The sequence below is a fragment of the Triplophysa rosa genome, linkage group LG16, assembly GCF_024868665.1.
Source record: "Triplophysa rosa linkage group LG16, Trosa_1v2, whole genome shotgun sequence".
Lineage (NCBI taxonomy): Eukaryota > Metazoa > Chordata > Actinopteri > Cypriniformes > Nemacheilidae > Triplophysa > Triplophysa rosa.
In genome coordinates this window covers 6,878,279-6,893,932 of record NC_079905.1, presented here as the reverse complement: position 1 = coordinate 6,893,932, position 15,654 = coordinate 6,878,279, and the positions used below count along the sequence as shown (strand labels likewise).

At 38.0% G+C, this 15,654-nt stretch overlaps 1 protein-coding gene across 1 annotated transcript; it reads left to right on the top strand.

Annotated features, from left to right (window-relative positions):
* Positions 1-394: 394 nt before the first annotated feature.
* hibadha (3-hydroxyisobutyrate dehydrogenase a) lies at positions 395-15,249 on the top strand. Its single transcript, XM_057355286.1, has 8 exons — positions 395-520; positions 912-1,072; positions 1,153-1,262; positions 1,454-1,575; positions 9,472-9,605; positions 10,491-10,567; positions 13,971-14,127; positions 14,210-15,249. The coding sequence occupies exons 1-8, from the start codon at positions 451-453 to the stop codon at positions 14,366-14,368; spliced, it is 990 nt and encodes a 329-aa protein (XP_057211269.1). The 5' UTR covers positions 395-450; the 3' UTR covers positions 14,369-15,249.
* Positions 15,250-15,654: the final 405 nt, after the last annotated feature.

Genomic DNA, 15,654 nt, shown 5'->3' with positions numbered 1-15,654 from the left:
CGACTCTGGAACGGACATCCAATAAAGTGAATAAAAATGATTTTGGTACGGTTTAAGAAAATTTAAGAAATGTGCATTTATGCATTTTGTATGCATATATGTATTTGTAATACTATAGACCTATGTGGACAATTTAGCTCAAACTTTCGCTGTAAAGCTTTCTTTAAAGTGCCAGGAAGTAACATAATGGATTTACTATTAGTCGTCTTAAACGTCTAGACATTCTTAATCTTTTAAGAAGTATCACCTTAACTTAATTACCATTTAATGAAATCACAGTGACAAGAGAAACCGTACGTAACCTCGCCGAAAACCGCTATCCAATTGGTTGGTTGTAACAAAATTCCTGATCCGTGATTGGAGGACTTGTTCTGTCAATCATAGGAACCGCCCCCTGAGTTCCTGACTCTCACACTGTCAAAGCAGCGCTGAGGTCAAGGGGAAATTAGCATGGCCGCCTTGTTAAGAGGCTTTCGAAATCTTTATAAAAGGTGCAATAAACATGTGGACATCACGCTGGGTACGTTATTACTTATTTAATTATCCTTTACCAGAGTAAAGATATCAAAGCGTCCCAATTGCCATTGCAAAAAGTAGATTGGAAATATTATTTTATCATCTAATTGATGTGTTTGACAAGTGTGCAACCACCGCAAATATTGTTCTGAAGTGCTGGCAGTTTGCTAACATTAGATTAGCGTTACCTGAAATGTAAAAAATATATATTATGCACAACAGCAGTGTAATATTATTGTCAAGGCATCTGAAACCATACTGGCTGTGCAGTACAGCTGTTTTTTTGTTTATGGGCTGCACGAGCTATAAGAAGAAACTGTAAACAAAAAAGTTTCGATTATTGACTGTCACCTCATTTCTTGCAAACGTATGATGTGCTTATGTGTGTGTTTTAGTATCCTGTAGATCAATGGCTTCTAAGACCCCAGTGGGTTTCATTGGACTAGGTAACATGGGTACACCCATGGCGAGAAACTTACTGAAGCACGGATACCCTGTCATTGCAACGGATGTCTTCCCTGAATCCTGTAAGGAACTTCATGATTCGGGAGCACAGGTATGTGTTTATACCCGTGTCTCTAAAACTTCATCACGCATATAATCTTTGGAAAGAATTGCCTTTGCTCTTCCTCACAGATCCTAGATTACCCCGCTGACGTGGCTGAAAGAGCAGACCGCATTATCACCATGCTGCCATCCAGCCCCAACGTCATAGAGGTTTACACAGGACCCAATGGGATACTTAAGTATGTGAGGACATAAATACCCTGAATTAAATTGAATAGTTATAAGTTAACAGAATAGAATATGGTGCTGTATTTTTGATTAAAATTAATTCATTTGAGTAAGTGTAAAATACAGGCTTGTGTGTATTTGGGTGATGCAACAGGTTTGAACTTAATTTCATTAACATTCTCCTTGTCGTTCTGTTTTTCAGAAAAGTAAGAAAGGGCACACTACTCATTGACTCCAGCACCATAGACCCTTCAGTGTCCAAGGAGATGGCTGTTGCTGCTGAGAAGATGGGTGTAGTATACATGGATGCTCCAGTGTCAGGAGGTATGAACAACCCATTGATACCACACACATAATGTCACACTTTGTTTGATTGACAGATCTTGTTATGTAGTTTTTGGAAGTGGTTTCTTTGTTCAGTGATTAAACTGTATCCTCCCACGTGTTTTTATTATGGTACGTTTAAATCCAAAGATAGGATGCCCTACCTTCCTGTCAACATATGTTAACGACAAGCTTACAAAAAAGTTTTAATAAAAACATTTAGATAGGTTGTTTGCATGCACTCTTGTTGTAATGTTATGTGTATATCATAATAAAGTATTCCTTTAACAGGCTGTGTACCTAAATTGTTTTGGGAAATTGAGTCGAAGAAACCCATGAGTGCAGAAACACAAACACCCAGCCGTTATATTATGCAGAGTCTCTGTGAAGGCTCTGTGACAGGGCCTTTAATGGCCTGAGCCGTAATGGAGGACAGCGCTGTCAGTAGCTTTCACTTTGATGGAGCCGTAATGTTGGCTTTCCCAGTGCCAGTGCCTTTCATGTAGATAAAGGGCCATAAAGAGTTGAGAAACTGCACATGCTTAAGCTGCACAACTCTTACCCACTCCTTAGGCATTAAAGGTTTGCTGGATGTATGTTTACTGAGTGGCGTCTGTAGCACAGACAAGGCTTTAAAGGGCCTGTGTGTGGACTAGGCTATAAAAGAGTGAATGTGTGTCCATGCCCTTGGACTAGACTGTGATCTAAACCTTCTTTGTAATTTTCTCAGATTATGTCTTTCTATTATTTGGGATTGATGCATAATGATTTGGTGTTAGACTAGTAACAATGTACAATATATATTTTTCTATGGAACACAAAAGAAGAAACGTTTAAGGAATGTTGTTGGTGCTGTCAAGCTCTAAAAATAAAAAAACACCATGAATTTACTCGTGTCAAAGTTGCCATGCTACAATTTAATATGTGTGTGGGTAGTTGACAAATAAACCGTAAATGTGTCCTATGGTGTGACAGCAAATTTTTTACAAAAAAACTTTAAAAAGATAAATCTCTCTTATGCTATTTTATATTATAAATAATAATGTAAAATAATGTATTATTAGTTGTTTGTTTTCTGCATTTTTGCTATGTCACACCATAGGAAACATGTATGGTATATTTGTCAACTATTCATATGCATAAAAGGACATTGAAAACTTGGGCTGAGGGGATGCATTTCACTGAGAAACTAATCTTAAATTTGTCTGTTCATCTCACTGTTCTATCAAATGGCTTCAGAGGCCTTAAACTATAGCCACCAAAGACCGTTTATAGGTTACTTCTGTCTTTTGCTTGACAGCTAGTTCATTGTAGTTATCAGACAAGCTTGAACATTATCCAACCATCTAATTTTGTGTTCCACAGAAGAAAGAATGAGCAAGTGATGACAAAATTAGCATTTTTAGGTGAACTGTTCCTTCAGGACAGGGGGTATGCTAGTACAGGAAAACCAATTGTAAAGAATTATAATACAGCAGAATGACACTTCAGCTGTCCAGAAGGTGGCACTCCAGCCATCATGACGCCATGGTGGTGTGTGATGGTCCATTCCCAGCAATCTCCCACCATCTGTCCTCTATGGTCTCTGTTGTGGGAGTCAGAATTTGCATGCGCGTGAGATCATGTTGTATTTTTTACCGTCGATTTTCTTTTGATATAATTTTATACTCTCGGTTTTGTGTCTCTCTCTCGTGCGTCACTAAGGTTTGGCACATCAGACTGTGTTTCTCAAATAATACACTCGTAAAGTGACGAACGAACACTCTCTGTCTCTCTCTCTCTCGCTTTTTTTCTCTCTCTTTGTCGTCTTTCGCATAGATTTGTAATAAACTCAAAGGCACAAACCTCACTGTCTGCCGTCGCAGAATTGGACCCACAACAAACCCCCGGCTAACGTCACACGCTCTGAAACGTGGGCTGTGCGGCCGTTGCTTCGTCTACACAAGTGCTCGGCTAGTTAACAGTAATTACCCACATTCTTTGGTTCTTGCTGAGATTGCGGCCACACTGTCGCTCATTTTCACTAAGAAAGTTATGGTGGGAAAACTTCGACTTTGGAGAGCGTTTGTGTCGCAGTTCTGTATGTGGTGGGATTGAGTTTAAAGCTGGTTTTGCTTGTGTTTTAGGTCGTGTCGGTGCTCTCACGGTGCAGAAACCTCAAGTCAAGTGTGGTACTTACAACCATGCGTAACTCGTCATGTGTATTTGCGTAACACATTTGCTGTATTCGCCATCAACCACCCCTTTTGTTTAATCTGGTTGTCTGTATTTCTTAATCTTTATTTCAACTCAAATGTAGGCCTGTCCTGAATGTTATGAGCTTCTCATCTTCTCTGCTCTCATTTATTGGCTCTGATGTAGCAGGCTGCATGCATGAGCTGTCTCCATGGGATACCCGTCATTCTGCCTTCACCCTGCCTTCACCCATCAGCCCCTTATGTAGATCATTGCTAATAAAGGAGACTGTGACAGTGTTTTAGTTTTTAGAAGAACTGCATTTCATAAAGTTTCAAATGAAATGTTACTTTAAATGGAAAGTACCGTTTGAAGTCCCTCATGTGACCAAATGATATGTTCACCCAAAAATAAAAATTATTTTGTACGCAGAACACAAAAGAAGATATTTTGAAGAACGTAACCAAACAACATTGCTCCCATTGACTTCTATTATATAAACCACAGAGAAACATCGTTGTGTTCCACAGAAAGAGTCACGTATGTGCAGGGTGAGTAAATGAATACAGAATTGTTTATTTTTGGATGAACTGTCCCTTTAAGAAGAAGCTACCAAGCATGTTTTTGTAAAGCTTGTTTTTAAAACAAAAAAATCCTCAACAAAATCCTTTTTTTAGTAACTTTCATTGACTTGCCAGCATTGGAAATAAGGTTCTTAAATCATAAATAACAGATTGTCAAACCTAACCTGCTTCAGTTTACCGATCAGATTCTGTCTTTGCTTTTATTGGTTTGTTGTGTGCAAGTTTACATGTTTCATAGCTACAGTGTTAATGGACTCTATTACACTGTCAACATTACTTTATTCACTCCTAATTGTAAATTCACTTTCCTGAATGGACAGCAGATGCTGTACACCATAGGTAATCTGGTTTTTGAATTGCTCAGAAACGAGCTCATTAATGGAGAGGTGGGTCTCCAGATATACCCTAATGTAGATCAGCTTTTCCTGCACTGTTTTCGGGCGCCGCGAGTTCTCTCATTAATATCTATGCCCTCTGTTGGCCAGAGCAGAAGGGGGAGGAAGAAACGGCCTGATAGATAGGTAAGTGACAGAAGAATTAGCATAACAAGATCCTCGCTGGGAAGGCCAGGGGAGACGGGTGTGTGTGTTTGCGTGTGTGTGCAGGGGGCGGTCGGTGTCTGTCCTGAGCTCCAGATGGAAACAGACCCATAGCAGCTGTCTAACCAGGCCCCTTACAGCAGTGGATGTGTGTTGCGTGTGCATGTTTGTTAGTTTTTTTGGTTAAGTCCGATCTAAATCTGACATTAGGTGAGAAGAATTTTAGACATTTAATGTCTGTTTGGTCTGCGGCATGACATGGATATGTATGGTGAGCTAAGAAGTGAATGAAAAGCTGTCCATCATTTTCCAGTGTCATCTGGTATCCATTTATGCCCCCTGTTGAGAAGCTGTCACTCAAAACACCAGTCTGATGGCAGACTTTGTGTGTCAGCCTGTGTTTTTTTATAAATATGCGTACGTTAAGCAGCTTTTAAGCGCACTATTTATTGATATTTTTAGTGCTGATGATGGTACTGTTATGTGTGGAGGTGTTAAGGTCTAATAATCTGCGTTCTTGGCAGATGATGAGCCAATATAGTGATGATCCTGGGCCCTGGGAGAACATTGATTCCAGATTATTCCTCACTTGTTCACACTCAGAGGGACACCACGATCGTGTGCCGAAAATGAGGGTGATTAAAGTCCTGCGTATCTGAATGATGAAGATAATGAGATAATCTAACAGCACAAAGCTCTCACTGTTTGTGTACAACTCCGTCATGTGACCGTGCGAAGGTTTGCGTTCGTGTGTGATTGTGGTGGCTCGTAAAACCGTTTTGCCTCCGTGAACCTGACAGAACACCACATTAGTGCTGCTGGCGTACAAACCGTTGAATGTTTTTAATCCGTGTGGTTTTCTCATGAGCGCTTTTTTATATCTTTAAAAAATTATTACGTTTGTTTGGTGCTTTTAATTTGTTTGAGAAAATATCTCCTCTTGGTCGTAATTATAAGCTTTAGCCACATGAAGCTAGTAAATATTTTTTTTTGTTTTCGCTCTACTGTTAACCAACATCAGCGTTCCCACTACATCAAAAGCCAAAGTTACAAAATCGTTCCTTGCTGCATGAGAAAAACGACAAAATCACCTTATCAGAATTCAGCTTTAGGCGTCATGAGGACTGTGTGCATTTATTTGTCCGCTTATCCATTATGGACAAATATAGCTTTGATCGTAAAATGTATGAATCATTGACATTCTCTGATACAGCGTCTTAAAAACAGCATTTTATCGAGGTTTGCCTAATGTTTTTACAGCAGTGATTCTGGTATTGGAAACACAATAAGATGGTTCGTAGAATGTCGTCTGGAGATCTCTTTAATGCCCTGCCAGCGCAGTCATTTACAGAGACCATCGCCTTTGAATCCCTATTGTCTCTTTCCGATCAATGGTGGTCTTTTTACAGTCGAAAAGAAAAAGTTATTGATCAGCTCAGTAGGCTAACGGATAGATTGCTAAAGGACAAGCGTTTGTGTGTGTGTCTGGTGGGGCGGGCTGGAAAAAGCGGTCACTTCATCGTGTATAGGCTTTATTACCGTCAGCCATTATAGAGGCTTGTAGAAAGAAGACAGAAGGTTTCTTGGGGTTTTTATTTACACACAATAAAAGCTCAGAGAACTACAAGCTCGATGAGGTGGTTTAAGTTCAGATGAACATCTTGTTCAACTGCGTGTGTGTGTGCGTGCGTGCGTGCGTGCGTGTGTGTATACTGAAGGTTGTATTTTAAGATTAAAAATATTTTTCACCTTCAAAATGAAAATTCTGTCATCATTTACTCATCTTGCTGACATTTGAAACTTTCATGTCTTTCTTTTTTTCTGCAGAACACAAAAGAAGATATTTTGAAAAATGTTGGTAACCAAGAACGGTTGGTCCCCATTGACTTCTATTGTATTGACACAAAACCAATGCAGGTCAATGGGGACCAGCGGTTTTCTGTTACCAACATATTAAAAAATATCTTGCGTGTTCTGCATAAAAAGAAAGTCAGGTTTGAAATGACAAGAGGGCAGGTAAATAATGACCGAATTTTCATTTTGAAGGTGAACTTATCCTTTAAGTTACTTATGTAAACATTTTCGATATTGCAAAGCTTGTGGTACCTGACACTATAAACAACTGCTAGTTAATTTTCATTCTACATTCAGTGCTTAATACATGTGCATGTGTATGAAAAAGATCTAGCTGTCAATTTCACATAGGACACATAATAGGAATATAATTATTTTAAGTCAAATATATTTTATTTTAATTTATCTTTTAAAATATATTTATAATATATATATATATATATATGTTACATTTATTTTACTTTAAAAATAGATGATTTTACTTTATATTTAAGGAAAAAAATATTTATGCATGTACATATTTGTGTAGATGAACAGTTTGTTTCCAAAATATTTCAAAAATCATGTTTTTTTATTGTGCATTCCAATTAATATCAATCAAACTGCAGTTGGTTTGTTTTGATTTAAGCCATAATAACTAAAAAAAATACAGCTTACTAACACGATAAAACACAACAAAAACATGATAACATAATAAAAAACATGATTTTTTAATTTTTGTTATCTCATTTTGGAACCAAACTCTTCATATATACATGTATATATTTGGATCTCTGTGTATATATACATATAGAAAAATACATTTTCTTCTTATTTTTATATAAATAATAAAATGGCTATTTTATTTGATCTGTGTATTTTAAGTAAATATGTTCTTTTTTTGGCCCATTTGTTTTTTCTAGGGATGTCAGTTTAACATGTTAATTTAGAATGATTTATTATTTTTTTAAATAATATATTAAAAACATGATTAGATTAATTAATCATCAAACACTGTCTAATTTGATTCAGATGTGCTTGACAGGTTTTTATATATCTGACTTGCATTAATATTACTAACAAGACACACAATCACACACACGTTTACTCTCTGAGTGTGTATGTAGCGTAAGGGAAATGACAGACACGCTGAGCTAATGAGAGAATTATTGATGACGGATAACTACGGCAGAAATCAATACAGAGCAGAGAGAAAGTCATAAAGTCTGTCTTTTCCTTTCTTTGTCGCTCTCCATTTTACCCTTTCTTGCATCAGCTCTTTTCTCTCTGCCTTTAATAATTAACTTCAGCATTATTAGCTTTTCTGTATAAACAGCCTATTCATTAGTGTTGACACACACAAACGGACCACTCACCTGAATACTGTATGCTTTTCTTTTTTTGGATTATATCACATTCTGTTGTGTGATGCAAAATCGTATGCATGTTTATATGCAGGTATTCATATGCATGTTTGGGGATTTTAGTGCAGCAGATGAGGTTTCGGTGTTAAAAAGAAATTTCAGGCCAATTTTACTGCTTTAATTGCATTATAATCGGGCAACTCCCCGGACACACATATCTGTGTCAGCAGCCTTAAAAGGACCCCTCCCTTGTAGAACATGGCACGCTTTAACGTGATTGGCCACGCTTGGTCCTCTTTGAGGCGTGGCGCTTAATTGAACATGATAAAGTGTAAAGTTAATTACCCCTTAGAGCTGTCACTCAAACCCCAGGGGGCGTGTTCACTTAGAGGGCGGAGTGTCGCTTCAGGCACAGCTGTCGTATGCAAGCGTATGTGTTTGTGTGGAGGAGGACAATGGGTTCTTGTCCTCAGAGAGCTGTGAAGGATGATTTGGACAATCGGCTTTTAAAGGCAAACACTCAAATGTTGTCCCGCTGGTGCCAGACAGCTTATTAATACCCTCCTCTCCCTTAAAACAGACACACACACAGTTGACTAAAGCTTGACCTGCTTAACTTAAATTAGTAGTGTTGTGTTTTGGGGACTTTGATTCTCTTAGAGATACAATAATGATTGCTTAAAGGAGATGAGGATGACATAATATTATTGAGTTGTAGGCTTGTTATATGGATGTTTTAATGTTAAATGATATAAAATGTGTAATGACCAGCATCCGCTATGCTGGTTTTTGAAAAAAATTCAGGCACTATAGACTGTTTCATTGGACGCACGTGCCTGGCCCGAAGTTAACTTCCGATCTGTTTGTTGATCGGTCTGGCTAGTGGCTGATAATATAACTATTTATATTTTATTTTATTAATATTATTATTAATACATAAATGATCTTTTATTTTATCATCTTTTTTTAAATAAACAGTTTGTTGAATGGGTTGTGTAACTTTTAAGTTTAGCCAAGTAACGGCTCTTCACTGGTAACCAAAAACAATACTGGCTAGACACGTATGTTTATGTGTTGCTTTGAAACCGTCTATAACCCACATTACTATAGTTCTCTGGATATGGTAAAGTAGAAACATAGGTTTTGTTTTGTAAGTACAACTGTAATTTCATAGTCCGCTAACTGAATGTCGTTACCAAGAATATTGTAAGCATTCAGTACAATGGTATATATCAAAGAACATTGTATTACCGTCTGATACCAAGATCATGACATGATACGACAGTCAAAAACACACAATAAAACAAAAAGTATAAACATTTGAGTTTGCACTGACAACTGGCAATCATTGATATTGAGGACATTTTTGATCATTTTAAAAGACTCTCTTTCTCTGCCCAGGTGTTGGTGCTGCCAGTTTGGCTAAACTCACCTTCATGGTGGGTGGAGTGGAGGTGGAGTTTAACGCTGCCAAGGAGCTGCTCACATGTATGGGAGCAAATGTAGTGTACTGTGGCCAAGTGGGAAGTGGACAGGTACTGTAAATACACAACATCTTACCTGTAACCTGTTACATACACTTACAAAAAATGCTGGGTTCTTTTTAAACTTGCATTAGGTCATGAACCCAACGGTGTAAGTAATTTAACATATGCTGGGTTGTTTCAACCCAAAATGCTGGTTTGTTTTAACAAAATGATGAGTCAAATATAAACCATGTCCTGGGTTAATTTTAAAGAGATAGTTCACCCAAAAATGAAAGTTCTGTCATGAATTACTCACTCTCTAGTTGTTACAAACCTGTATGAATTTCTTTGTTTGGTTGAACACAGAGAAAGATATTTGGACGAATGCGTGTAACCAAACAGTTCTTGGATCCCATGACTGCCATAGTAGAAAAAATTAGTAGGTAGTCAAAAGTGCCCCAGAACGGTTTGTTTTCCTACATTCATCAAAATATCTTCTTTTGTGTTCAACAGAACAAAAATTATGATGTAATTTTTCCTACTAGGGTTGTCAATGGGGTCCGAGAACTGTTTGGTTACAAGCATCCTTGCAATGTCTTTCCCTGTGTTCATCAGAACAAAGAAATTAAACAGGTTTGTAACAACAAGACAGTGAGTAAAGTGAGTAAATGAAGACAGAATTTTTATTTTTGGGTAAACCATCCCTTTAATCCAACTGTTGGGGTTGGCGCTTTTTGACCCAACACTGGGTTGAAAATAAAGTGTAATGTAGTAACCAAATGCTAACACAATCACACATTTTATCTTAGTTGTTATCCACTAGGATATAAGGTATGCTAAAGGACCGTTATGTTATAATAATAAGTTAAAAATATATATTATCCTAAAATGTTGATTAAAGATCAAAGGTTAGAAATGCGTTTGTGACTGAACTGTTGTCTTTCATTTTTTCAGGCAGTAAAAATCTGCAACAACATGATGTTGGCAATTGGCATGATTGGTACGGCAGAGACCATGAACCTTGGGATTAGGTGAATAAAATAATTTTGTTACCCATGATTATTCTCAGTAAAGTGCGTTGTTGTTTGCTTAAAATATTAGATTTTATAATATTAGAAGTATTAGAAAATAAAAGATTAGGGATTTTCTTTTTTATAGTTTAGAAGAGAGAAAATAGGAAGTATGGGGTATGTTGAGAAATGGGGTAAATGAGAAGTTTTTTGAGCTTGGTTCAAACTAGTGTAGTCTGCCCTAACTACCAGGTCACAGCTGACCCCGATTTCTTTAAGGAACAGGTTTTAAAACTACCTTTATGTAAAAAGATTCACAAATCTTCTATGCATATGACATCTATATTCAAATTTCTTCTGCAGCTGTGGAATCGTAGCGTGTATAGTAAAATCATCCCTCTTCTCAGAGATATCAGGCCCGAACGCACTCATATACACTTACACAGACTCATTTAGATGCCTTGGGTTCTAGGCTGTCATTAATCTCCCATACTGCACTGTAGCCAGTCCTCTCGTTCTGCACACAGCGTGTAAAGAAAATGTGAGTTTGGCCTATTTGAGAATATTACGTTTTTCCATCGAAATGAAGGATAATTAATCTCTTGCTATGGAGGATTATTGATATGTTTTTCACCTCTCAAATAAAATCTTTTGCTTGTTTTCATCACGCTTCTTTCTAATTTGTTGATCTCACAAGCAGCGCAGGGTATCTCCGGCCATGCATGATGTTTCGCCTGGAAAGGTGTCCCCAAAAGACAGTTATATCCTTTCTCTCCTGCTCTCTCTCTCTCTCTCTCTCTCTCTCTCGCCTGCTCTCTCCATCTATCATCACTTATGCATGCATATGCTGCTGTCTACACTTTAAAGAAGTAGCTACCAGCGAGAATGAGCGCTGTATTTTAATGATGCCCACATTTTCACATACACGCAGAATAGAGATTGAAAGGGCTTTGAAATTCCCAGTTCATCCGCCAACACAGCCTGCGTACAGATGTTTAAAAAGATAATTGACATTTGTTAATAAACTAGTTTTTTGCCTCTTAAAGCCATTAATAAAATTGTGGGCTGTGTGTTTGCTTATAAGACTACGCGTTTACTGCTTTATTCTGTGTGCACCAGGGTTTGATGAAGATAAAATGAGAAGCATCGCTCATAAACACAAGTCGTTCGGACGGGGGATCAAACATCAGACGCCTGTAGTTTATTTCCTCTCCATTTCTATTTCTTTTAATGTAATTAACTCGTCCTGTTTAACTAGACTCTTACATCTGTTTGCCTTACACTCGCTGCCATGGCATTAACCTGCGCACACTTTACCCTCGATTTGATCCGCCAGATTTTCACAAGCGTCCTTTGAAAGTGTTACGTTTCATTCATGTCAATTTAACATGCAAATGGTTTGGATAATGTCCACAGGAGCCGAACGTGCGATATATAAAATTGATGTTTAGCATTTTAACAGTCAAGGCACCTCCCCTTCTCTTTCTCTCCCTCTCTCACACACACACAATCATTTCTTGTGCTGAGAGAGTGATTTGTGTTGTACTAGAAAAGACGGGCTGCTGTTGAGGCGGTAACCTTTTCAGTCACTGACCCAGAACGTGTGTGTGAGTGTTGCTGGAGGAGGGGAAGGGGACGATGTTGAACATATGTCACCGGTCATCCCCAAGAGACCGAGAGAAACAGACATAAAGAGGGAAAGTAAGAGAGAGAGAGACGGAACAGGAGATTGATACGGGGTCAGTCAGTGGGCTGTTTTCAGACATTAAAACCCCCCAAAAACAACTGTCAAGTGACAGCTTGCTCGCACACACACATACTTGCACACACACACATCATTGAGATTATAATTTCCAAAACAGTCTGTAAAAACAGAAAGGGACATTTTACACACAGCTGTGTGTCCTCCTCTTTTAATTATTGGATAGACTTATAAAAGTCTTTCTGCGTGTGTGTGTGCGCGCACACGAAGGCGCGGCCCGCTGAATGAGAGACAGGTGGAGTTACTGTATAACTGCCCTTAAATACTCATCATAGTTTAATAGACATAAGAAAAGCTAAAAAGCTCACTTTACTGTCTTACCACCGCTGCCCCTCCACACGCGTGTGTCGAGTCGCTCTTGATGTGGTCATATTTATGTTCTTGTTAAACCAGGAGACTGCAGCTCCTTGCCCAGTTACACATCATTCTAACATTTCCCTTTTCTCTTTGTCATCTTTTTGGGGGGGATTCAAAATGGCTTTTTTCCGTCAACTGCAGTTCAGTTTTTTTCGTCTCTGTAAACAGTCTGCTGTCTGTCCGCTTTTTGTTGTTGTAGTTGATTAGTGGTGCCTTATAAGTCAAGCGTCACTACTCATATTGCTTATATACTGGTTACTACATTACAAAAAAAAACATAATTTTTATTACTGCTTTTTTCCTTTTTCTCTAGTGTTTTGGTCAGTTTTGTACATCGATGAACGGTTTCACAGACAAGGCTTAAGGCTAGTCCCCAACTAAAATTAACGTTTGCTGTCTTAACTAAAAATAACTTGCCCTGACATATCTTAAATATATCAGTGCCATTGTTTTGTCCTAAGATGCACACCAGGAATGTTTTCTAATGCATTTTTATAAAACCGACTTACATATCCTCATTTAACTAAGACATAGTCCAAGTTTAAGCTAGCCTTGTCTGTTAAACCGGGCCTTAAAGTGTGAACTCAAAAAACAAATTCTACCCGTGGTTGAGTCAAACATTGACACTTTCTAGGTTAATTTAAACCAGGAGTGTTCTGCAGATACCGTGATACTATCGTTACAGTGAGTTTTTGGGCCACAATAATCGTGTATTTGGGTATCTCTTAGAATGTAGTCTTTTTATATTGTCTAATATCTATATTAATATATCAATTTGAAATTAAACAAGTTTTTGTATTGTTTTCAAGGCAGTATTAGCGAAAATTGTGCAGTGCTTTTTTGTTGATCTGTGCCGCTTGTTAAGAAAGATGTCTTTTTACTTCATCTTGATTTTTTTATCTCTTTAAATGGTGAAAAATAGACATTAATGGAGACATGGGGTATTTTTTTGTAATATTGTTATGTGGATACACCGTCAACTGTAAAGGAGTCAGAGGCGCGAGGGCCATTTCAGTCAGATCTGCTTTAAATTCAGCTCTGAAATCACCCGTTACTCTTACAGGGGGCGAATTGGTGGGGGCGAGTTAATAAGACAGCTGCTTGTGTCAGAGTTTTATTACCCCTGCATTTGTGTGTGTGGGACAACAAGCGAGAGAGTGGAAAATGATGAACTGCAGCTCTTGTTAAATATCAATACTGTATTATCCAAGCCCACTTTACACTAAAGGATGATTTGATTCTGGGCCTGAAGGTCAGCAGCTTGTGTCACCTCTGCTCTTTGACCTCTCTCTGATTCTCGCTCAGACTGGGTTTAGATCCGAAGCTGCTGGCAAAAATTCTCAACATGAGCTCGGGACGATGTTGGTCTAGTGACACGTACAACCCCGTCCCGGGTGTCATGGAGGGAGTACCGTCCGCGAACAGCTACCAGGGAGGCTTTGGCACTACGCTAATGGCTAAAGTAAGCAGATTTTTCTTTGCTTATTGCCTAGTAAAAATATACATTAAGAATTATCTAAAACAAATATGCTGTCTATGCACAGGACCTTGGTTTGGCTCAAAACACTGCTACCAATACCCGGATCCCAATTCCTCTCGGCTCTTTGGCACATCAGATATACCGCATCATGTGTGCTCGTGGCTACGCAAACAAAGACTTTTCATCCGTCTTCCAATTTTTACGTGAAGAGGGGGTACAGTAGAGTGAAGCTGGCCCAAACTCTGTATGTGCAAAACAAATGTTATGAACAACCGGTGTAGTGTTAATATGCATGCGTGTCTGTTTTGAAAGGGATGTTATGTTGAATCTAATGTGTGTTTAGCATTGAAAATCTTAACGCTTTCATTTTAGGCTGTAGCAATGGAGTCAAAAATTTACTGAAATGTACAAACTCTTGATTTATGGAGACTCTTGTTTTTTCTGATCATGTGCAAGTAGTTCTTCAGGTTTGCACAACTATTCTGCTCAAATTTATACACATTCTACAAACGTTTCTACTTTCCATTTCATTGGAAGAGATAACTCCTATATAGCCCACATTGTGTAGAGCCAATGAGAGCTTTTTATTTCTGACCCGAGATCGTTTTGTGGTCCTTACTTTTACTAAGTTTACGCTGCTAAGAATACTTCAGGATATGTAAGACATAACTCATACACATCAGTTTTACTTAAACTGAATCCTAACAGTGATTTTTTTTAACAAATAGCGGTTCCCTCCAGTTTCTGGAGTTTGCACGTTTCACATGAAAACTGACCTCTGTTATACACAAAAACAGTTTATTATTATATTATACAATGTATTCTATATTTTTCTGTTAGATTTTCTACTGGACAAAAACCACCCTGTTAACCCACCCTGGAGTGTCTGTACTTATATATATTTGTAATGGTGCTGTATTGAGAACTGACAATCAGTGTTTAATGTCTCCGATTTATAAAGGTCCTTTTGAGACTCATGAAGAAAAAGACAACGCCAATACTAATGTTGTGCCCTTTATGCAAAATTGTTGACTGTATTTCCTCAATAAAGAGAAAAACTCTTAATTGAATCTTTTTACTGAGGGATGATCTGATTCTAGGCCTAAAGGTCACAAGCTTGTCTAACTTTTGCCCTGTGACCTCTTTGGTTTTGTATTTAGCTCGCACTCATTGCTGAAGGACACGATCGGGTCTGGATTTTTAAAAGCATCACAGTCTTTACACGGTCTCACAAATGCCTTATAATATTAGTCACAGTCATTATGCAATTTATTACTTTATTCTGTGTTATTGATGTGTCTGTGTTTTAAATAAGGTTGTGTGTGTTTTACGAAAGGAACCTGTGTGTGTAAGCAGGTTTGGCTATGCCTTTAAAAAATGAAAAATGAAATGCAGAGTATCTGATCATATTTGTTTTTTTTAATTTAATGATACCAACATATTTCAGCGAGGGATGGATAAGGGCTAAGATGTTCCAAGTATCCTAAGATAAAAACCATTGAAACATCC

What these genes read in the sequence shown, in the direction of transcription:
- hibadha (XM_057355286.1), top strand. Translation starts at nt 451, where the DNA reads ATGGCCGCCTTGTTAAGAGGCTTTCGAAATCTTTATAAAAGGTGCAAT. An exon ending in GGATGCTCCAGTGTCAGGAG is followed by an intron (nt 1,576 to 9,471) that starts GTATGAACAACC and finishes TTCTCTGCCCAG; the next exon opens with GTGTTGGTGCTGCCAGTTTG. An exon ending in ACCATGAACCTTGGGATTAG is followed by an intron (nt 10,568 to 13,970) that starts GTGAATAAAATA and finishes ATTCTCGCTCAG; the next exon opens with ACTGGGTTTAGATCCGAAGC.